Raw genomic sequence first — 22,582 nt, forward strand, 5'->3', positions numbered from 1 at the left:
GAAGAAGAGGGAATGAGAGAGCAAGAGGAAGAGATAAAGACGGAGATAGTGAGTGTCTGTGTGTGGGGGGGTCTCGACACCCTCTCCAAGTAAAGAAGAAACCCTTTTATGAGCGCTGCTTCAACCACAGCCTTGCCACACAGGAAAAGCCTTATTGAGAAGAGAGGAAGCTAACACATTTTGAAACCAGGCATCCAATGTGAGGAAGTATGAGACAACATCAGTCATGGGCATGACTTTTGGTTTCACAGCTCTCACTGCAGTATAAACATGACATTTGTGCAAAGTAAATATGGTATTGGAACTGACCCTGTATATATCTTCTTACTTCCTTGTGCTCTTATTTCTATTTCTCGTGTGTTTTAATTCTACCTTGAATTATTTGTAATGCTACACTGTTATTGATCACTGCATTGTTGGGTTCGGAGCATGCATGAAAGGCATTTCACTGTACTTGTGACATTAAAAACGTGACATTTGAAGTAATCTTGTGCACTGCACCTGGGCCCAATAGCAGCTCAATAAACGTGGGCTTAATAGTGGCTCTTTTACAGTAAATGAATTGTAATTCAGGGAAACTTAAAGCATTTACAGTAAATGATCAGAGTGAATCAATATAGTGGATGGTACCTTGAGTTGCTCCAGGGAGCGGGCGATGAGGGGCTGGCTGGAGGTTTGCTCCCTGCTTAGGGTGAGCAGCTCATCCATACTTTGCTGGAAGGCCTTACGCTGGGCCACTAGGTGGGCTGACTGCATCACTATCAGGAGCAGGTTCTCCACCTGAGGAGAGAGAGAGAGAGTCAGAGGACGGAAAGGAGCCACAGACATGCTAATTATGTCATTAGCATCATGTGTGCTCCTCGTAAAAACATAGTACAGCATCTAGCAACCTTATCAAGAGGCTGAGGCTCTTGGTGGTAAGCGTCTCGGCTAAGGTGTTGAGATGACAGTTGGCGGGACCAGGGTTTGAGTCCTGGTCTGGCTACCCTCCACATTCACTGCAATATCTAGCTCTTCAAAATACACAAAGGAAGAGTATCACTTCGATTAACTACATTTCCCACCCACCTTCATGGCCCGTAGCGTGTCCACAGTCTCCATCTGAGGCACCAGTTTGACCAGCTTCCCATCCCAGTGCCACTGAACCCCGGCCTGGCCTGCCCCCCCAGACGGGTCCCCTGCTCCATGCTTGCTCATCAGCAGGTAGGCCTCGTCCTCTGCCATCATCTCGTCGGGCTCCTTACTGCAATCCTTACCGGCTGCTGCGTTTAGAAGCTGCAGGATGAGGTCACGCTGGTGCATCAGGGCACATGGGACAAACACCTCCAGCTCCTCCAGCCCTGGGATCTGGACCTGCAGACAGACAGTCACAGACCGGTTAGCTTGTTCATCCATCAAAGAGGAAGGGAAATTCAGGAAGCAAACTGAAATTCCAATTTAATTGAAAACGCAATGAAGAACATTGGAGTTGGAACTTCACTTTAGTTCCTGAATGGATATTGACCATGGGTTGAATACATGGGGAGGAAAGAGAGAATAAAAATAGCACGGAGAGTGATAAGGAACAAAATGTGTAATTTGAGGCACCTTGACATAATTTCTCTCCTTGAGGGCCTCCAGGAGGCATGGCACCCCACTGGTAATGCTGAAATCAGCAGCAATCTCCAGGTCCTGCAGAGAGAGAAAGGAGGGGCACGGAGAGAGGGGGGGGGGGGCAAAGAGAGAGAGGGCAGAGAGAGAGAAGGTCAGAGCACTCTGAACACACAATTATTTTATTTTGATACTTCCTATATTTAACCTGGGAAGTCACATTGAGATGGACATCTATTTTTCAAGTGATCCCTGACCAAGAAGCTACATACATTTAGTAACTTACAAAATACAATATTTCCCAAATAAAAATGAACAGGAGGCAAACAAGGGGCAGACAAAAACTGCAGTGTCTCTCACCTTACGGAGCATTTTGGCAAATCCCAGAGCTTTGGATGCCCTCTCTCTAGCCTCGTGGAACAGCTCCTTAAGTGACCGGCTCGTCTCGATTACCGACCGGCTAGAACGACAAAAAAACTGCTTAGCATGAGACTAACAGCAAGATTACTTTATTTCCCCAACAGCGGGAATTTCATTTGGAAAACACATTTAAAACCACATACTGATGCAGTCGGAAAGTATAAACCCCTTGACCTTTTCCACGTTACGACTTTATTCTGAAATTAATTAAATAAAACGTTATATCCTCAACCTGCACACAATACCCCATTATGACATTTTTGCAAATGTATTAAAAATAAAAACAGAAATATCACATTTAAGTATTCAGACCCTTTGGTAGTGAGCCCTGAGTCTTCTTGAGTATGATACTACAAGCTTGGCACACCTATATTTGGGCAGTTTCTCCCATTTTTCTCTGCAGATCCTCTCAAGCTCTGTCAGGTTGGATGGGGAGCATCGCTGCACAGCTTTTTTCAGGTCTCTCCAGAGATGTTCGATCAGGTTCAAGTCCAGGCTCTGGCTGGGCCACTCAAGGACATTCAGAGACTTGTCCCGAAGCCACTCCTGCATTGTCTTGGCTGTGTGCTTAGGGTCATTGTCCTGTTGGAAGGTGAACCTTCTACCCAGTCTGAGGTCTTGAGTGCTCGGGAGCAGATTTTCATCAAAGATCTCTCTCTACTTTTCTCCGTTCATCTTTCCCTCGATCCTGACTAGTCTCCCAGTCCCTGCCGCTGAAAAACATCCCCACATCATGATGCTTCCACCACCATGCTTCACGGTATGGACCGTGCCAGGTTTCCTCCAAATGTGATGCTTGGCATTCAAGCCAAAGAGTTCAATTTTGGTTTCGTCAGACCAGATAATCTTGTTTCTCATGGTCTGAGAGTCTTTAGGTGCCTTTTGGCAAACTCCAAGTGGGCTGTCAAGTGCCTTTTACTGAGGAGTGGCTTCTGTCTGGCCACTCTACCATAAAGGCCTGATTGGTGGAGAGCTGCAGAGATGGTTGTCCTTCTGGAATGTTCTCCCATCTCTATCAGTGACCATTGGGTTCTTGGTCACGTCTCCCACAATTGCTCAATTTGGCCGGGCGGCCAGCTCTAGGAAGAGTCTTGGTGGATCCAAACTTCTTCCATTTAAGAATGATGGAGGCCACTGTGTTCTTGGAGATCCTCAATGCTGCAGACATTTTTCGTTACCCTTTCCCAGATCTGTGCCTTCGGCACAATCCTGTCTCGGAGCTCCACGCACAATTCCTTTGACCTCATGGCTTGGTTATTGCTCTGGCACTGTCAACTGTGGGATGTTATATAGACAGGTGTGTGCCTTTCCAAATCATGTCCAATCAATTGAATTTAACAAGGGGACTCCAATCAAGTTGTAGAAATGTCAAGGATGATCAATGGAAACATGATGCACCTGAGCTCAATTTCAAGAATCATAGCAAAGGGCCTGAATACTTAAGTAAATAAGGTATGTTATTTATTTTCAATAAATTCACAGAAAAATCTAAAAACCTGTTTTTCTTCGTCATTATAGGGTATTGTGTAACGTAACTAAATGTGGAAAAAGTCCAGGGGTCTGAAAACTTTCCGAATGCACTGTATGTTAAACATAAAACAAAGACATACCGGATCTCATCTGAGACTGTACTGTCGTCGGCACTTTCCCAGAATTCATCACCACTCTTCTGCAGGCCCGTGTCCAGGAAGTCCCCTGTGGACTTGAGCAGCATCCCAGCAATGTCACTGAGAGAGAAGAGGAAGGGAATATTTAGCTAAGTGGAACTAACTAAATACAATGTGGAAGAGTGAGTGAGTTGGATGCTCTCAAGGAGAAAAGACGCTTAAAATTAGATGGAGAAACAATGAATCAATGAACAAAAAATCAAACACTTACCAGAAGAGTTTCCCAGACTGAGCCTCCCCTCCTCTGATGTAGGGAGTGATGACTTTGGTGAAGTTCCACTCCTCCTCTAGAAGGTTCTTCAGGCTGTGTGAGGCCTGGGGAAGCTGCTGCAGCATCTGGATCCAGCTGTGCATGTAGTCAAAGTACACCTGCAGACAGAGAGAGGAGAGATATCTCTACTGATTAAACAGGTAGGTGTGCAGCAGGGTTTTCATTAGCCGGTAACAGCAGGATTTTGGCTGACAAAAAGAAAAGAAAAGCCGATAAATAAAATTGCCGCCAGCCAGTCGATGTAAATGCATTTGTCCGGTCATGCTTATTGGTCTATAGGTTCATTGCAGTAAATGAACATCTGTCAGACAGCAAGAGAGCTGTTGCTACAGTTACGTGAAACATGCTTTTATAAGCCCAACCATTTTAAATGCAAGCACCTGTTAATTTTTTGGGGATGTCCACGATTAAAGATCTACTATTTTTATTTCTCAACTGGTAATTGAAGCACACTTCCCATTAACCATTCAAGTGCTTAGGCAACAGAAGGCAAGCTTCAGTTTGTATGCAATCCGAACATTTAACTTCCTATTATGAGGTATGTTTCACTTTTCTTCAAAGTAGCCTAGCCAAAATACGACTAAAAACGTACATATTACATTGAAACCAGTAGCCTATTTCTCTCATGCTCCATTTGTTTTCAAATCAACTTTCTTTCACTGTCCAGTAGCCAAAAGTCCACAATCGTAGCCATACCAGTAATACATGCCAGTTGTTGCATCTTTAGATCTCCCCTCTTTCTAAATTTCAAAAATATATTTTAATCTCCGTCACATGAAATCGCTTGCATGTGCGTTGCGCTTTTGACAGCAGTGTTTTGCCACTAATTGCATTATGGAACGAACATTTGTGTTTATAGTGTTAAGATAAAATAGTTGATCGACATTTTAAGCTTAACGTTCTGATCTGTTGCATCAGCCTTAATGATTTTTAAAGTTTTTTGGGATGCACTGGTTGAATGAATTTGGGATCTATCACCCCACAACTGTCCCAGAGTCTGTTCGGAATAGGCAATGTATTTTTCGCACAAAATGACAAGCTGACCAATAGAATAGGTAAACTTTCCTACTATGGGGATAGTAGATTGAAATAGACTAGTGTTTTTGCTGTCTGTTATTAGTCTTGTTTGCTGAAGAAAAGTAACTGCGGACGGTTATTCCAACATCGTTCAAGTGTGCATCAGAATTCGGTAAGAAGGATGCACGCCATTGCATCCTTGAGTTGTATGTTCTGTTAAGTTGAATTACCATAACATAAAAGTGATTTCTATCATTCTGAGCACCGTGGCTGGACACCCTAATCAGGTTATGCATATGGGTCGGTAAAGTTCTCAAATGTCCGGTAAATTAAAATGCTGCTGGTCAAATGTCTGGTAAATTAAAATGCTGCTGGTCAAATGTCTGGTAAATTAAAATGCTGCTGGTCAAATGTCTGGAAAATTAAAATGCTGCTGGTCAAATGTCTGGTAAATTAAAATGCTGCTGGTCAAATGTCTGGTAAATTAAAATGCTGCTGGTCAAATGTCTGGTAAATTAAAATGCTGCTGGTCAAATGTCTGGTAAATTAAAATGCTGCTGGTCAAATGTCCGGCCTCACATTTTCCAACGTAAACCTGGTGCGCATGTAGTCAAAGTACACCTGCAGACAAAGGGATGAATGTACAGTGATCAACCGGCAAGTAAGTGGATATGTTGCCAACTTACAGGTGTTTCTCCAATGTTATTCATTTAAATAACGGTGCATGGCTGCAAGCAGCAGGTAGTTTCTCTCCAGTTTGAAACCGTGCCAAGTCATTTGATAAGCAAATTCAAGTTCCTAAATGTATGTTCTGACAATTGCTTTGCATGGTTTATCCACATTTGATAAGCAAATCAAGTTCTTAAATGTATGTTCTGACAATTGCTTTGCATGGTTTTTCCACATTTGATAAGCAAATCAAGTTCCTAAATGTATGTTCTGACAATGATTTGCATGGTTTTTCCACATTTGATAAGCAAATCAAGTTCCTAAATGTATGTTCTGACAATTGCTTTGCATGGTTTATCCACATTTGATTTATGTTCTGACAATTGATTTGCATGGTTTTTCCAAACGCAAATGTTCGTTCCATAATGCAATTAACGGCAAAACACTGCTGTCAAAAGCGCAACGCACATGCAAGCGATTTCATGTGACGGAGAAGAAAATATATTTTTTAAATTTAGAAAGAGGGGTGATTGTCACCTGTCTGTGATATCACCACCATTATCCTAACACAAATTCCTCCTGTAATATATACCATCCTTCCTATGGCATTGTGTGGTATTGCTTCCTATTTGTCAGCAGATGGCAGCGATACTGGGGAATACATTCATCCTCATTGCTGTCATTCTTATTGTATTAGTCTCACTGCAGGGCAGGGTTGTGATATTCCTAAAGTAAAGTGTGTTTTTCTGCAGCAGCTGAGTGGTGGCAGAAGATAGTAGACTAGACTTTGACCCTGACAGTGCTGTGGTGGTGACCCTTTTTAGAATTCAGGAACATTGTGTTTTCTTAGGCTTTTATCACCCACTACCGGCCGTCTGTCCAAGGAGACAGACAGCGAGGAAAGGAAACGCTGCAGCCTAAACTCCTGAGAAGTAATCAGTGATTGACTGATGCCAATTCCTACCACACCCCTGGCTGCCATGTGCTGATTCAGCTTGGTGGTTGCTGGTTAAAGCGCTCTCACCCTAGAGATAAGCACACACTCTCAAGCAGATTTACCGGGTGCTAGTATAACCCTAAGCCTGGTTGGGTCCTGGCCAGGCACCCAGAGAGACACAAGCCACTTTCCTACAGTACACACTCACTCAGGTTGAGTAGGACGCAGCCTCTAACTTCACCCTGGTTAAAGGATAATTATGTAAAAGTTGTACTCTGCGACTTTAGTAACCTCTGGGGTAATCTACACCCGACAAAGAAGTTGCAGAAAATAGTCTCTTTTTAAATCAAAACATTTCAGCGGTTTAGGGCAGTTTCCCAATGCATCTACTACAGATTAGTACTCCCTAGTTTGTCTTACCACCAGCATCTGGGGAGGTCCTCTTCAAACTTGTCTATGTTAGGTAGCAGTTATAATGCATTTAAGCCCCGTCATAAGCATGTATGACTCGCTTATAATTTTTGTGGAAAGAGGAATTTTGCAACCCTAATCATAACTCAGTAGGTGGTCTGTCTTACCACCAGCATTTTGTGGAGGTCCTCCTCGAATTCGTCTATGTTGGCATTGGTCTGGAGTCCCTGGGGGTCTGTGACCACCCCCCTCAGCATGTACTGGTAATACTGTTTCATCAGGAGACCACCTTTCAAAACCTCCTTACATTCACGCACCAACTACAGGGCAGATGGAGACAGAGGTTAGCATGGGCATCAACTGACATATAGCCTACCTGACTGAGCCAAACCGAGCCGAGCTGTACTAGGCTGGACTGGTTATGCAGCCACCATAGATGCTGGAACTGTGCTTTAAAGGACAATGTGAAAATAACATATCTGGGCCAGCGCAGTGCGGTTCAGGTCAGCCCTACAGTGTGAATCAGGCAATAGAGATGATCATCACTATTCACCTCTCCTATTCAGAATGAGCAGGGCCGAGAGGGAGAAACAGAGAAAGTGTGCCCGCTGACCTGTTTGATGCTGAGCAGTGATGGCTCCCCTGCAGGCCTCTGTTCCAGTCTCAGCTTAAGGCACTCGTGTATCACGTTCAGCAGGACGCGGCACAGGACCAGGAAGGCAGGTCGGAACGAGGGCAGGTCCATGTCCAACAGCTCCTCCCAGGAAACGTGGTCCGCCCCCAGCTCCGGGCCCCCGGGAGCGCCACAGGAGGACAGGTGGCGGGACAACTCCGGTAGGTAGTCACTGTACAGCATGGGGTCTGGGAAGTCCGTGAACMAGAGAAAGACACAGACATGTTAGCATGTCTAAACTAAAGCGTGAGAGGGACAGCTCCGGTAGGTAGTCACTGTACAGCATGGGGTCTGGGAAGTCCGTGAACTAGAGAAAGACACAGACATGTTAGCATGTCTAAACTAAAGCGTGAGAGGGACAGCTCCGGTAGGTAGTCACTGTACAGKATGGGTTCTGGGAAGTCCGTGAACGAGAGAAAGACACAGACATGTTAGCATGTCTAAACTAAAGCGTGAGAGGGACAGCTCCGGTAGGTAGTCACTGAAAACATTGTGGTCAGGGAAGTCCGTGAACTAGCTGGGGAGACGAACATCCAACACAAAAAAACTAACACAGAATACACAGACAGGTTAGCATGTCGGCAAACTACAGAGGGCTGAGCAAGGTGAGGATAGTGTAATGCAGAGTTTTCAAAACCTCTGCTTCAGTATTAAACTGGTTAACTGGTCAAAAAGGTAAAATGTCAAAATATCCCTAAAAAGAGCAGTGTAGATTCCTAGCTAAATATCTTTCTGTTTACAAGTTGAGTATGCATGCAGTGAACGTTTTTTTCCAACCAGCACACTGATGTTGGTTTCATAGATAAATGACAACCTCAGCGAGGGGAACCAAGCCTTCCCTCCTAGGGCCCCAGGGATGGTGACTCAGCCATCCTGTATGTATATGAGTGGTTTTGTGTGCACACTGGGTCTCTACACATGACCACAGCTGAGAGAGCACTGAGATAGTATAACACATGGACTAGTCAGTTGGGCTCTGAAATGGCTCATTATCGACAAAGCACCCTGCAGTACAGTGGCAGCTTAGTTGGAAATCAATTTAACTAATTATATATGAATGAGGTTCATTTGTGAAGAAAAAATAATGATTTGCATTCATATTTGCTTTGCCAAAATGTGACTAGCTTTCAATTTGACAGAAAGCAAACATGAACAAGCTCCATTAAGCCCACCAGGGATTCATGATTAAAATGCATATAGGCCTGCACAATCCAATTCATGATGGTTATTTTCAAGGTGCATAACATGTATCAAGTACAAGCAGTTCCCTCTCATTTTGCAACGTCACAATAGCCACAGTGCAGCTCTGCGAACACAATATCCAAAAACAGAGCCAAAGCAATCTAAGCTGAACTGGGCTGGACTAGTTATGCATCCACCATAGTTGCTGGAACCGTGATGGAAAAGACATTGTGAAAACAAAATATCTGAGCCTGCACTGTATGGTTTGGTATGGCATGAGTGTGAAAGGGGTTTTCAAACCTCTGCAAGGAGACCCCCAGACATTTCACAATATTGTTGTAGCCTTTAACTAGCTAACATGATTCACCTTATCAAGGGCTTGATGATGTGTTAAGTTGATTCAAGTGTGCTAGCTCTGGAATAGATAAAATACATGGAACGGCTGTATTTGAAAACCCCTGCCATATTGGACAAATGAGAGAGACACACTGCAATCTAAGCTCTCCTGTGGATTTATGACAACCTTTCGACCACTCAGGTCTTCATCGGATCTCAAAACATAGTGGAAGTTGTCATGTCAACAATTAACCACATAGGACTGCGTTTTTATCATGAAAGTAATTCTGCATTTTTAACAACAAAAAAATATAAAAACACATAGAAAATATCTTGCTGCGTTTGGTAAACGCAGATTTAAAATGCTTCTCATTGTAATTTCTGCTCAGCATCAGACTAATTCTGTGCTTCAGTCGCACTTCTCCACTCAGATGAGAATTCATGAACAGGCATTCTATCAGCAGACAGAGCTCTGTGATGTGGAGCTACTTGGGGGGTTTCTCCATATTCTATCAGCAGACAGAGCTCTGTGATGTGGAGCTACTTTTCTCCATCATTCTATCAGCAGACAGAGCTCTGACTGATGTGGAGCTACTGTTCTCCATCATTCTATCAGCAGACAGAGCTCTGACTGATGTGGAGCTACTTTTCTCCATCATTCTATCAGCAGACAGAGCTCTGACTGATGTGGAGCTACTGTTCTCCATCTTCTATCAGCAGACAGAGCTCTGACTGATGTGGAGCTACTGTTCTCCATCATTCTATCAGCAGACAGAGCTCTGTGATGTGGAGCTACTCCATCATTCTATCAGCAGACAGAGCTCTGACTGATGTGGAGCTACTGTTCTCATCATTCTATCAGCAGACAGAGCTCTGACTGATGTGGAGCTACTGTTCTCCTGTACTTTTATTTATTTAATTTTAATTTTATTTCACCTTTATTTAACCAGGTAGGCAAATTGAGAACACGTTCTCATTTACAATTGCGACCTGGCCAAGATAAAGCAAAGCAGTTCGACACATACAACAACACATAGTTACACATGGGTAAAACAAACATACAGTCAATAATACAGTGAAAAATAAGTCTAATATAATGTGAGCAAGTGAGGTGAGATAAGGAGGTGAAGGCAAACAAAATATATAAATAAATAAAAATATAAAAAGGCCATGGTGGCGAAGTAAATACAATATAGCAAGTAAAAAATTAAAGAAAAAAAAAAAAAAAAAAAATAATAAAAAAGGAACCACTGGAATGGTTGGTTTGCAGTGGAAGAAAGTGTAAAAGTAGAGATAGAAATAATGGGGTGCAAAGGAGCAAAATAAATAAATAAATACAGTAGGTAAAGAGGTAGTTGTTTGGGCTAAATTATAGATGGGCTATGTACAGGTGCAGTAATCTATGAGCTGCTCTGACAACTGGTGCTTAAAGCTAGTGAGGGAGATAAGTGTTTCCGTTTCAGAGATTTTTGTAGTTCGTTCCAGTCATTGGCAGCAGAGAACTGGAGGAGGAGGCGGCCAAAGGAAGAATTGGTTTTGGGGTGACTAGAGAGATATACCTGCTGGAGCGCGTGCTACAGGTAGTGCTGCTATGGTGACCAGCGAGCTGAGATAAGGGGGGACTTTACCTAGCAGGGTCTTGTAGATGACCTGGGCCAGTGGGTTTGGCGACGAGTATGAAGCGAGGGCCAGCCAACGAGAGTGTACAGGTCGCAGTGGTGGGTTAGTAATACTGGGGGCTTTGGTGACAAAACGGATGGCACTGTGACACTTTTCAGTGTGGCCAGCCTAGTTCTCTGTAAAATACCAGATTAACTTCAAGAAAAACATCAGGAAATGTAGCTGGCTACATTCTTTCTTTATGATAAACATTAGACATAGGATGGCATGCATCGTTTCTGCAAAAAAAATACCTTGCTTTTTCATTCTAAGATTCATTTACTTGTGGCTGCTAGCCAATAGCATTGCATTTCTGTTGTCATCTAATGTTTTTCTGCTGAATGTGATGCGCCAAGGTATTTTCTGCTGAATGTGATGCGCCAAGGTATTTCTGCTGAATGGGATGCGCCAAGGTATTTTCTGCTGAATGGATGCGCCAAGGTATTTTCTGCTGAATGGGATGCGCCAAGGTAGTTTCTATGAATGGGATGCGCCAAGGTAGTTTCTGCTGAATGGATGCGCCAAGATATTTTCTGCTGAATGGGATGCGCCAAGGTATTTTCTGGCTGAATGGATGCGCCAGGTAGTTTCTGGCTGAATGGGATGCACCAGGTATTTTCTCTGAATGGGATGCGCCAAGGTATTTTTACTGAATGGATCGCCAGGTAGTTTTACTGAATGGGATGCGCCATGGTATTTTCTACTGAAGGATGCGCCAGGTAGTTTCCTGCTGAATGGGTGCGCCAAGGTAGTTTGCTGATGGGATGCGCCAAGGTATTTTCTGCTGAATGGGATGCGCCAGGTAGTTTCTGCCTGAATGGGATGCACCAAGGTATTTTCTGCTGAATGGGAATGCACCAAGGTAGTTTCTGCTGAATGGGATGCACCAAGGTAGTTTCTACTGAATGGGATGCACCAAGGTATTTTCTGCTGAATGGGATGCACAAGCGTATTTTCTACTGAATGGGATGCACCAAGGTATTTTCTGCTGATGGGATGCACCAAGGTATTTACTGCTGAATGGGATGCACCAAGGTATTTTATCTACTGAATGGATGCACCAAGGTATTTTTCTGCTGAATGGGATTGCACCAAGGTATTTTCTGCCTGAATGGATGCACCAAGGATTTTCTACTGAATGGGAATGCACCAAGGTATTTTTCTACTGACACTGGGATGCACCAAGGTATTTTCTGCTGAATGCGGATGCACTCAAGGTATTTTCTGCGAATGGGATGCACCAAGGTATTCTACTGAATGGGATGCACCAAAGGTATTTTCTGCTGAATGGGATGCACCAAGGTAGTTTTACTGGAATGGGATGCACCAAGGTAGTTTCTACTGACTGGGATGCGCCAAGGTAGTTTCTACTGAAGGGGATGCACCAAGGTATTTTCTGCTGAATGGGATGCACCAAGGTAGTTTCTGCTGAATGGGATGCACCAAGGTATTTTCTGCTGAATGGGATGCACCAAGGTATTTTCTGTGAAAGAAAACTGATCGTTCTATTGAAGCAAAAAAAACGACTTTCAATATAAAATGCAGATGAAATAGTTCAAAAAGCTGATTTTTTGAAAGTCTTATTTGAGTCAGCTGTGCAGTGCTAGGGCAAAACGTGCACCCTTTGGGGTCTACAGGACAGTTTGAGAAACACGGACATAGGAACATCAATTAAAATGTGCAGTCTCTCCCTCTAATTTCCTTTTTATCATTTGAAATACATCACCTGCTCAGACATTGGATATGTAACCTTCTCCTATATAAAATCACATGACAGCACTCTCTCTTACCTCCTGTGCAGGCGTGTGGCTGAGCAGGGCTGCCCGGGACCTCTGGAGGGAGGGGTCCATCAGCTTGTGTAGTCTCAGGATCAGTTTCCTCAGCCCCATCTGTTTCAAGGCCTTATCTACGAAGGGTCTGAAGATGGCTGTAGGGCAGTTCATCCCTCCTGTCCCTGTGCCCCCCGATACCACCTCCATAGTCCCCGTCTCAGTGAAGGTTGCCGTGGAGTCATTCTCCTCGTCTTCTTCATCCTCGTCTTCCTCGTCGTTGCCACGGGAACAGCGTGGCGAGGGGATCTCGAAGACGGGCCAGCCGATACGGGAAAGGTCCCTGAGGCCGAGGACAGTCGCCATAACACGAAGTTTCTGGTTCAGATCCTAAGTGAAAATATAATAACAAATATATGCCATTTTGTAGATGCTTTCATACAAAGCGACTTACAGTAGTTGTAATGGTTACATTTTCGTATTGGTTGGCCCAGCAGGATCCTAGTGTTGCAATCGCAGCCAGGAACACAGAAAATATGTTGATTGTTTTGCTAGTGAGAAGACATCATTTCTCCATGCATTGGCTCTCTACTAGGGTTGCAAAGGGTCGGAAACTTTCCGGGAAATTTACAGAAATTTTCCATGGGAAGTTAGGCCCGGGAATTTTGCTAAAATTCACAAATAAAAGTTAGCTTATAACAGTGAACCTTTGCGAGATACACAAGGCAATTCTAGGTTTTGTGGCATATTTTGGTTAAACTATCTCCAATTCAATGGAATTGCAACCCTCTGCATGCACAGTGCACTCTTCCATCACATGTACAGCTGATTCTCAAGATCTTGCACACTAATGAGATGCTATTGAGCCCACACCACTACACTGTCTGAGCCAAGGACTACATGCTTTCTGCTAAGTTTTGATTACAATACTGGGTGGGGTGAATATATTTTATATGACATACATTATTTTGTGTTAACTAGTAAATAGCAGCATACAGCAAAGTGTGTTTAAATKATTTCTAACTTTCTGCTAGTTAGTTTATGCTACAATGTGGGTTTTAGCTTGCTTGAGCCTGCTAACTGAGGAGTGTTAATTCACCCGTTTCATTTTAAAACATGTATCTTACAAAGGAGTTGTTTAATCTAACTGCTTAACTATTTATCTGTACATGGAATTGTATTTGTTTTTTTTACTAATTTATTTCTAGTCTTTACAGGAAAATACCATGGGCACTATCTGATGTGTGGAGACATTTCACTGCAGCTAATGTAGAAGGAAAAGCTGTGTACATTTGCAAATACTGTGCCAAATCATATGTGAAGAATGCATCAAAGATGCAGAATCATCTGGCCACGTGCATAAAGTTCCCTCAGCGCTCAGCGCTCACAACAAGCAACCTCTGACATAAGTCCCTCTACTTCTATTCGAGGTGAAAATGATGACTCAGACACCTTATCGATAGTAACAGCTCATGGTCCTCCTGGAATCACTTGTTTTTTTGACTCAATGGAACGTAGTCAGAGATATGGTGATGAATGTCTTGCTCGAGCTGTGTATGCAACTGGTTCACCTCTGATGCTCACAGGCAATGTGTATTGGAAGAGATTTCTGAATGTTCTACACCCAGCATACACCCCTCCAACCAGACATGCTTTATCTACTCATTTGCTGGATTCAGAGTTCAAGTGAAGGTCAAGCAAATCATAGAGAAGCAGACTGTATTGCAATCATCTCTGATGGGTGGTCGAATGTTCGTGGGCAAGGAATAATTAACTACATCTCCACCCCTCAACCAGTATTCTACAAGAGCACAGACACAAGGGACAACAGACACACCGGTCTCTACATTGCAGATGAGCTGAAGGCAGTCATCAATGACCTTTGACCACAGAAGGTATTTGCACTGGTAACAAACAATGCTGCAAACATGAAGGCTGCTTGGTCTAAAGTGGAGGAGTCCTACCTTCATATCACACCCATTGGCTGTGCTGCTCATGCATTGAATCTGCTCCTCAAGGACATCATGGCACTGAAAACAATGGATACAGTCTACAAGAGAGCCAAGGAAATGGTTTGGTATGTGAAGGGTCATCAAGTTATAGCAGCAATCTACCTCAGCAAGCAAAGTGAGAAGAATAAGAGCACCACATTGAAGCTGCCCAGCAACAACACTTGGGGTGGTTTTGTCATCATCTTTGACAGTCTCCTGGAGGGGAAGGAGTCTCTCCAAGAAATGGCCATATCACAGTCTGCTGATATGGACAGCCCCATCAAGAGGATCCTCCTGGATGATTCATTTTGGGAGAGAGTGGTAAGCAGCCTGAAACTCCTGAAACCTATAGGAGTAGCCATTGCACGGATTGAGGGAGACAATGCCATACTGTCTGATGTTTAGACTCTGATTGCAGATGTAAGAGAACAAATCCATACTGCCCTGCCCACTTCACTGTTGCTCCAAGCAGAGGAAACTGCAGTTCTGAAATGCATCAAGAAGCGGGAATCCTTCTGCCTGAAGCCCATACACACCGCAGCATACATGTTGGACCCCAAGTATGCTGGCAAGAGCATCCTGTCTGGTGCAGAGATCAACAAGGCCTATGGTGTCATCACTACTGTGTCTCGCCACCTTGGCCTGGATGAGGGCATGGTTCTTGGCAATCTGGCGAAGTACACTTCCAAGCAAGGGCTTTGGGATGGAGATGCAATATGGCAGTCATGCCAACATATCTCATCAGCCACCTGGTGGAAGGGACTTTGTGGATCTGAGGCTCTTTCCCATGTTGCCTCCATCATCCTCCAAATCCCACCAACATCAGCCACCTCAGAGCGCAACTGGTCCTTGTTTGGGAACACACACCAAAGCACGCAACAGGCTGACCAATACAAGGGTTGAAAAATAGGTGGCCATCCGGACAAATTTGAGGCTTTTTGAGCCTGACAACGGGCCATCCTCAACAAGGATGGGAAGTGACAGTGAAGATGAGACCTCAGAGTCTGACGTTCAAGAGGTGGACATTGAGGAGGTTCAGGGAGAAGACATGGAAGCCTGAGAGGAAGACAACCAAAGCTTTAGTTTCTAGACTATCATTTTACAGATATATATTGAGAATGGCTTTAGGAGATGCGATGGATCAGTGAAATCATCCCATCAAGTCAACGCATTTCATTAAAAGTTCAATTCGTAACTAAATTGTTTTTTTAATCATTTGCAATTATGTCTACTTGTGATAAGGTAAAATGTTTATGTTTCTGTCTCCATATATGGTAAATATATCCAATGCAAAAAAAACATCTACATTTAAATGGCATTAATATTAATTTGCATGTATTTCCGTTAATTCCCATGGAAAGTTTCCACCTCTGAATATTCCCCAAAATGTGCAACCCTAATCTCTACTACTGTCTAGCTCCTGTTATTTATTTGAATGTACTTTAAGCTCTTTTAACATCAGCAGTTGTCACAAAAAAGGGAATATCAGCTTTTTTGCTGACACCAAAGGTGATATATTTATAAAGCTTACTGTGAGTGCTTACTGTGAGTGCTTGCTTTTCTATGCATTCTGTCACTACCACCCCTCTCCTGTTATTTTGAACACGTGTAAAACCTCAGTCAATCAATTCAGTCCTTACCTGTGTGATGTTGAGCCAGAGACAGAGTGCCTGCACCCTGCCCTGGAAGTCCCTGGCTGCGTACTTTTCATAATCCTTCTGGAGGGTCTGCAGGGACGGGTACAAAGCCTCCACCGACTCCAGCAGCTCCATCACCCGTTTAACCTGCTCGAAGGCCAGCCGCTGGCGCTGGAGGTGCTCCCTGCACCCCGCCCCGGAGCCCAGGGGAGCCGCTGCGTCTACTGCCGAGGGGCAGGCGCTGAAGCCCCATGGGTCGACTGAAGCAAAGTGATTTTGGTTCGTCTCTGGAGCTCCAACAGCAGCAGGCTGGTTAGAGTCCCTCTCCTCCCCAGAAACAGTCTCTGAGGCCTGGGTTGGAGTCCTCTGTTTGGGACCCTGGCCTGGGCCTCCACAGCCTGGTTCTGTTAACACTAGTGTCCTCTGGGCTCCCTGGCCGGGAGATGCCCCTGATCCAACCATACCTGGTCGTCCTACACACACCCCCAGGGTCAGTTGTCCCAGGCCCACGGTGCTGGGGCTCAGGCTGTGGTAGTTGACCTTAAAGTGGAGCACCTTGTTGATGATGTCTGGGATTGCTTGTCGAGCCGTGAACAGGAACAGATCTTGGTCGTTGACGGAGCGTCTGGCGTGCCACGCCTGGAGCTCCAGCCACACCACCTGGACAGATGGAGGAAGGGATAAGAGAGAGAGTCAGGACACATACAAGTGCAATACACAATATACCATTATTCATCACCAGAAGATAGCATTAATCAATCAATTCATAAGTCAATCCATAGCTACCTCGTTGTTCTGGCCCATGAAGGCTGAGTTCTCCAGACCGCGCTGCTCCTTCTCCTTCTTCTTGGACGACATGGAAGTCAGCTTCAATAACAACCTCAGCGTCTCAAAGAACTTGAGTCTATCTGCAGGGCAGTCTGTCCTTGAGGTCTGGCGGTGGGTGCGGTGGGCCATGGGGTGGGGGATAGTGACAGGGAGCTTGCCGCTGCCGCACCCCAGCGATAGGTAGGGTTTCCTGGGGTCCATGTTGAGGGCTGAGCCTCCACCGAAGGGGCTGGAGGTCTTGGAGAGCGGGTCCAGCATGAAGGAACCTTCAAAGGTCTTCTTGTGGTCTCTCTCACTGGAACGCAGGGTGGCGCGTTGTTTTTGACCCTGCTTATAGTTGTGTTGGTGCTCCTCGGTTGCTTTGTTGACTTGCTTGTTTACGTTTATTTGGATCCCCTCAGAAGGGTCGGTCTGTTTCTTACCCAACTTGTAGTTATGTTGCTCAGCCTCTGGGGGGTCCTTCTCTCGGTCTCGCTCAGCCCCCTCTCTAGGCCTATAGGGGTTAGGCTCACTCTCTCTCTGGGGCTGGGATGGACTGGAGGGGGCTGGCTGATTGTCTACTGAGATACAAAAAGAGAGGAAAAAATCTATACTTATTCTAACCAATACAATAACAGAACCTTTACCCCTCAAGAAAATATACATCCTGTGGTTACTTTACTCACTGCTACTTGCTCATTCCAAACACCAGCCACTATGTTGGTTTGTATTTGTATGTATTAAGGATCCCCATTAGCTGCTGCCAAGGAATAGAATTAGTTCCATGTAGCCATGGTTCTACATATTACTGTGTGCTTCCCAACGTCCGTTCTTGACTTGGGGATTGTGAAGAGACCTCTGGTGGCATGTCTTATGGGGTATGCATGAGTTTCCGAGCTGTGTGCTACTTGTTTAAAAACAGACACCTCTGCGCATTCAGCATGTCAACACTTCTCACAAAAACAAGTAGTGATGAAGTCAATCTCTCCTCCACTTTCGGCCATGAGATTTACATACATATTAATGTTAGCTCTCCGCGTACATGTAAGGGCCAGCCGTGCTGCCCTGTTCTGAGCCAATTGTAATTTTCAGGAGGTACCATTTTGTGGCACCTGACCACACGATTGAACAGTAGTTCAGGTGCGACAAAACTAGGGCCTGTAGGACCTGCCTTGTTCAGGGACGCAAACTGGTGAGGGTCCAAAACGGTGAGAAAAGAAAATGATCTACATGATCAGTCTCTGTGTAAAATAAGTGGTTCATATGAACCCAACGGACCACTAAAAAAATAAAGAAAACAATCCAAATGTTTTGTTTCCTAGACTTTACTGCAAATGACATTCAAGTCGAGAAAAGAAAAAACAATACACTAATATTACAGTTAGCCATAACAGCATTTATAACAGAACGCTTGTGACCACACGTACACACACAAACATTGCATTTGGGGGAAAAAAACATTTAAAAGTAGAAATAGAATGAAACAGGCATTCTATTTTTGCTCTATTATAGTGGCCACCCTGCACCTCTCTGATTCAGAGGGGTTGGGTTAAACGCGATGGACACATTTCAGTTGAAGGCTTTCAGTTGTACAACTGACTAGGTATCCCCCTTTCCTTTTCACACTATAGTAGACATCGAGCAAGTGCACAAGGCTATATGTGTGCAAAAATAACATTCACTGAGTAAAACATTTAATAATCCCCCTCCCACACACACACGTGTTACTGTCAAGTTCAACACAACAAAATCAATATATTATTTGGGCTACACACATGTGGACATCTGTTCTACAATGTGCCAGCAGAGCATGATACCCTTTGTTGGCATAATCTCTTTCAGGCAGAGAGTACACCTGGCATACCCCTTTTTATCCACTGTATTGAAAAAAAGTGAGAAAGAGGCAAAGTGTGTGGTGTTCCTTTCATCTCTATAGTGGCATCCAGCTAAAGCCCAGCTCCAGCTACACTTGATCCACTTGTTTAACTTCTTAGCGCTAGGGGTCAGATTTTTTCTATATATATATATTTTTTTAGAAATAACGTGCCCAACGTAAACGGACATTTTCTCTGGCCCAGATAGTAGAATATGCATATAATTTACAGATTAGGATAGAAAACACTCCAAAGTTTCCAAAACTGTCAGAATATTGTCTGTGAGTATAACAATACTTATTCTGCAAGCAAAAACCTGAGAAAATGTAACCCGGAAGTGATATTTTTTTTAACTGTGTTTCCTGGCCCGTCTAACCTCCATTTAAAGGGGTATCAACCAGATTCCTTTTCCAATGGCTTCCTCAGGCTGTGACCAGGCTTTAGACATAGTTTCAGGCTTTTATTTTGAAAAAATGAGCGAGTTTCTTCAAAAGTAGTCAGGTGTCCTCTGAATATTTCCTGCTCGCGAGAGAGGGGCACCCCATTTTCCTTTTGTCTCTTAATGAATAGGTTATGGTCCGGGTGAAATATTATCGATTATGTTTGTTAAAAACAACCTGAGGATTGATTATAAAAAACAATTGACGTGTTTCTACGACCATTACGGATACTTTTTCAGTTACAGCTCATGAAGTACGCTTCATAACCTTCTCACCCTGTCTCCGTGGTCAGACTTCTCACCTACCTCTTCGTTATCGTTCAGGGGATGCGCTGCTGTAACTGGCAAACTGCCTTTCCACTCTCCCGCTGTCTTTCCAGAGCGCCCCCTGATGCAGTAACTAGCAAAATGGTTGTCTCTTCTCTCTTCTTTTGCACACATATAGTCTTGTGCACTTGATCGATGTCTACTGCATTCTGTTATGTGAACGATTGGCCGAGCCTTGGATACAGCCAGTATTGCTCAAACACGCATCACTCGTTTGCTTACAGCCAGTAGTGATCAAAGCGCACCCGCCCCCTCAAACTTCTCATCGGATCTACACGAATCACGTAGGTCACCTATTTTGGATTAAAAACAGCGAAAGGTGACTAGTTTGCATCCCTGCTTGTTGGTAGATGTTAAAAAGGCAGCACAGACTTTATTATTGACAGACTTCTCCCCATCTTAGCTACTGTTATATCAACATGTTTTGACCTTGACAGTTTACAATCCAGGGTTGCTCCAAGCAGTTTAGTCAACTCAACTTGCTCAATTTCCACATTATTTATTACAAGATTTAGTGAATGATTTGTCACAAATACAATGGGGAAAGGGGGATACCTAGTCAGTTGTCCAACAATGTATTCAACTGAAATGTCTTCCGCATTTAACCCAACCCCTCAATCAGAGATGTGCAGGGAGCTGCCATAATCGACATTCACGTCCTCGGCCCTCGGGGAACAGTGGGTTAACTGCCTTGCTGAGGGGCAGAACAACAGATTGTCAGCTCAGGGATTCAATCCAGCAACCTTCCGGTTAATGGCCCAACGCTCTAACCACTAAGCTACCTGCCGCCCAATGCTTTTAGTTAGAAATATTTAGGGCTAACTTATATATCTTGCCACCCATTCTGAAACAGCAGCTTTTTGTTAAGTGTCCCAGTGATTTCACTCGCTGTACTAGCTGACATGTATAGTGTTGAGTCCTAAGCATACACACAGGCTTTATTCAAGGCCATTGGCATGTCATTAGTAAAGATTTTATTTTATTTTATAATTAAAGGGCCTAGACAGCTGCCCTGGGGAATTCCTGATTCGACTTGGATTATGTTGGAGGCTTCCATTATTTGTCCACATTTATTTTTCCAGCAGCAGACTATGATTGATGTCAAAAGCAACACTGAAGTCTAACAAAACAGCTCCTACAATCTTTTTATCATCAATTTCTCACAGCCAATCAGTCATTTGTGTAAGTGCTGTGCTTGTTGAATGTTCTTCCTTAGAAGCATGCTGAAAGTCTTGTCAATTTGTATACAGTAAAATAGCAAATGTATCTGGTCAACCCACACATTTTTCCCAAAAGTTTACTAAGGGTTTGTAACAGGCTGATTGGTTGGCTATTTGAGCCAGTAAAGGGGGCTTTACTATTCTTAGGTAGGGGAATTACTTTTGCTTCCCTCCAGGCCTGAGGGCACACACTTTCTAGTAGGCTTAGACTGAAGATAAGGCAAATAGGAGTGGCAATATTGTCCGCTATTATCCTCTGTAATTTTCCATCCAAGTTGTCAGACCCCGGTGACTTGTCATTGTAGATAAATGGCTTAAATTCACCTCTACATAATTACAGTGAATGTCTTTCATAATTTGGTCAGATACACTTCGATGTGTATTGACAGTGTTTGTTGCTGGCATGTCATGCCTAAAGCTTGACAATAAAAAAATAAATGTAAAAAAGTAGTTGGCAATATCAGTGGGTTTTGTGATGAATGAGCCATCTGATTCAATGAATGATGGAACTGAGTTTGCCTTTTTGCCCAGATTTTCATTTAAGCTTTTTACTAGCATTCTTTATATAATGTTTATATAACCGTTTTTACAGTCATTTTCTTTTTAGTAAGTGGAATAAGCTATTTCATAAATGTGTCAAGTGCAGCGTCTGGTTGCTCCTCATTACACACCACATACCAACAAATATTCTTTCCAGTTACATTAACGTATTTAGATCTATGTGCATGCTTTTGGGTTGCGCGAGATTTTTTTGAGCAACGCGCACCTTTTGTAACATGATACCCTCACCGGTCCATGTGTTCCTAGACCCTCAAATAGCAACATACACAAGGGGCCGATAGCAGTGATTTCCTTCTTGTTGTCTTCCATGTGGTAAAGCAAAGAAGAATCACGTTTAAAACATCACTACTGTTAGCTAATTTCAATGAAAACCAACTGCATTTTTGAATAATAGCTACATGTAATGAAAGCTAAGGTTTGTTTTACATTTCCTCGTTCTGTGCCTGCCAGTTGGCTGTAGGCTACTCCGCTAGCAGCTTGCTAGCTAGCTATCGGACTAAAAACAGCAAGCAGGCTTGCCTTTTAGCTTCCCACATCTCCCCATGTGAAATAAGCAGATATATAAATTACAGTTGAAGTCGGAAGTTCACATATACTTAGGTTGGAGTCATTAAAACTCGTTTTTCAACCACTCCACAAATTTCTTGTTAACAAACTATAGTTTTGTTTTGGCAAGTCGGTTAGGACATTACTTAGTGGATGACAATACAATATTCCAACAATTGTTTACAGATTATTTCACTGTATCACAATTCCAGTGGGTCAGAAGTTTACATACACTAAGTTGACTGTGCCTTTAAACAGCTTGGAAAATTCCGAATAATGATGTCATGGCTTTAGAAACTTCTGATAGGCTCATTGACATCATTTGAGTCAATTGGAGGTGTACCTGTGGGTGTATTTCAAGGCCTACCTTCAAACTCAGTGCCTCTTTGCTTGACATGGGAAAATGAAAAGAAATCAGCCAAGACCTCAGAAAAAAAATTGTAGACCTCCACAAGTCTGGTTCATCCTTGGGAGCAATTTCCAAACGCCTGAAGGTAACACGTTCATCTGTACAAACAATAGTACGCAAGTATAAACACCATGGGACCGTGCAGCTGTCATACCGCTCAGGAAGGAGAC

The 22,582-nt window shown here is 43.7% G+C and overlaps 1 protein-coding gene across 2 annotated transcripts in view; it reads right to left on the reverse strand.

The window, feature by feature from the left end:
- Positions 1 to 22,582, reverse strand: part of map3k4 (mitogen-activated protein kinase kinase kinase 4) — a 101,023-nt gene that overhangs the window by 31,940 nt on the left and 46,501 nt on the right. Inside the window, exons 3-14 of one of the 2 annotated variants that reach the window (XM_070444978.1) lie at positions 17,016 to 17,617; positions 16,233 to 16,889; positions 12,623 to 12,991; positions 7,910 to 7,962; positions 7,596 to 7,788; positions 7,150 to 7,302; positions 3,889 to 4,046; positions 3,621 to 3,737; positions 1,951 to 2,050; positions 1,588 to 1,671; positions 1,069 to 1,353; positions 631 to 780 (exon numbers count right to left, since the gene is read on the reverse strand). In XM_070444978.1, coding sequence (XP_070301079.1) covers positions 631 to 780; positions 1,069 to 1,353; positions 1,588 to 1,671; positions 1,951 to 2,050; positions 3,621 to 3,737; positions 3,889 to 4,046; positions 7,150 to 7,302; positions 7,596 to 7,788; positions 7,910 to 7,962; positions 12,623 to 12,991; positions 16,233 to 16,889; positions 17,016 to 17,617 — 2,921 coding nt within the window. Of the gene's footprint in view, positions 1 to 630; positions 781 to 1,068; positions 1,354 to 1,587; positions 1,672 to 1,950; positions 2,051 to 3,620; positions 3,738 to 3,888; positions 4,047 to 7,149; positions 7,303 to 7,595; positions 7,855 to 7,909; positions 7,963 to 12,622; positions 12,992 to 16,232; positions 16,890 to 17,015; positions 17,618 to 22,582 lie in introns of those variants that run through there. The other variant, XM_023993605.3, reaches the window with a different exon arrangement.

The sequence above is a fragment of the Salvelinus sp. IW2-2015 genome, linkage group LG8 (assembly GCF_002910315.2).
Source record: "Salvelinus sp. IW2-2015 linkage group LG8, ASM291031v2, whole genome shotgun sequence".
NCBI classification, from domain to species: Eukaryota; Metazoa; Chordata; class Actinopteri; order Salmoniformes; family Salmonidae; genus Salvelinus; species Salvelinus sp. IW2-2015.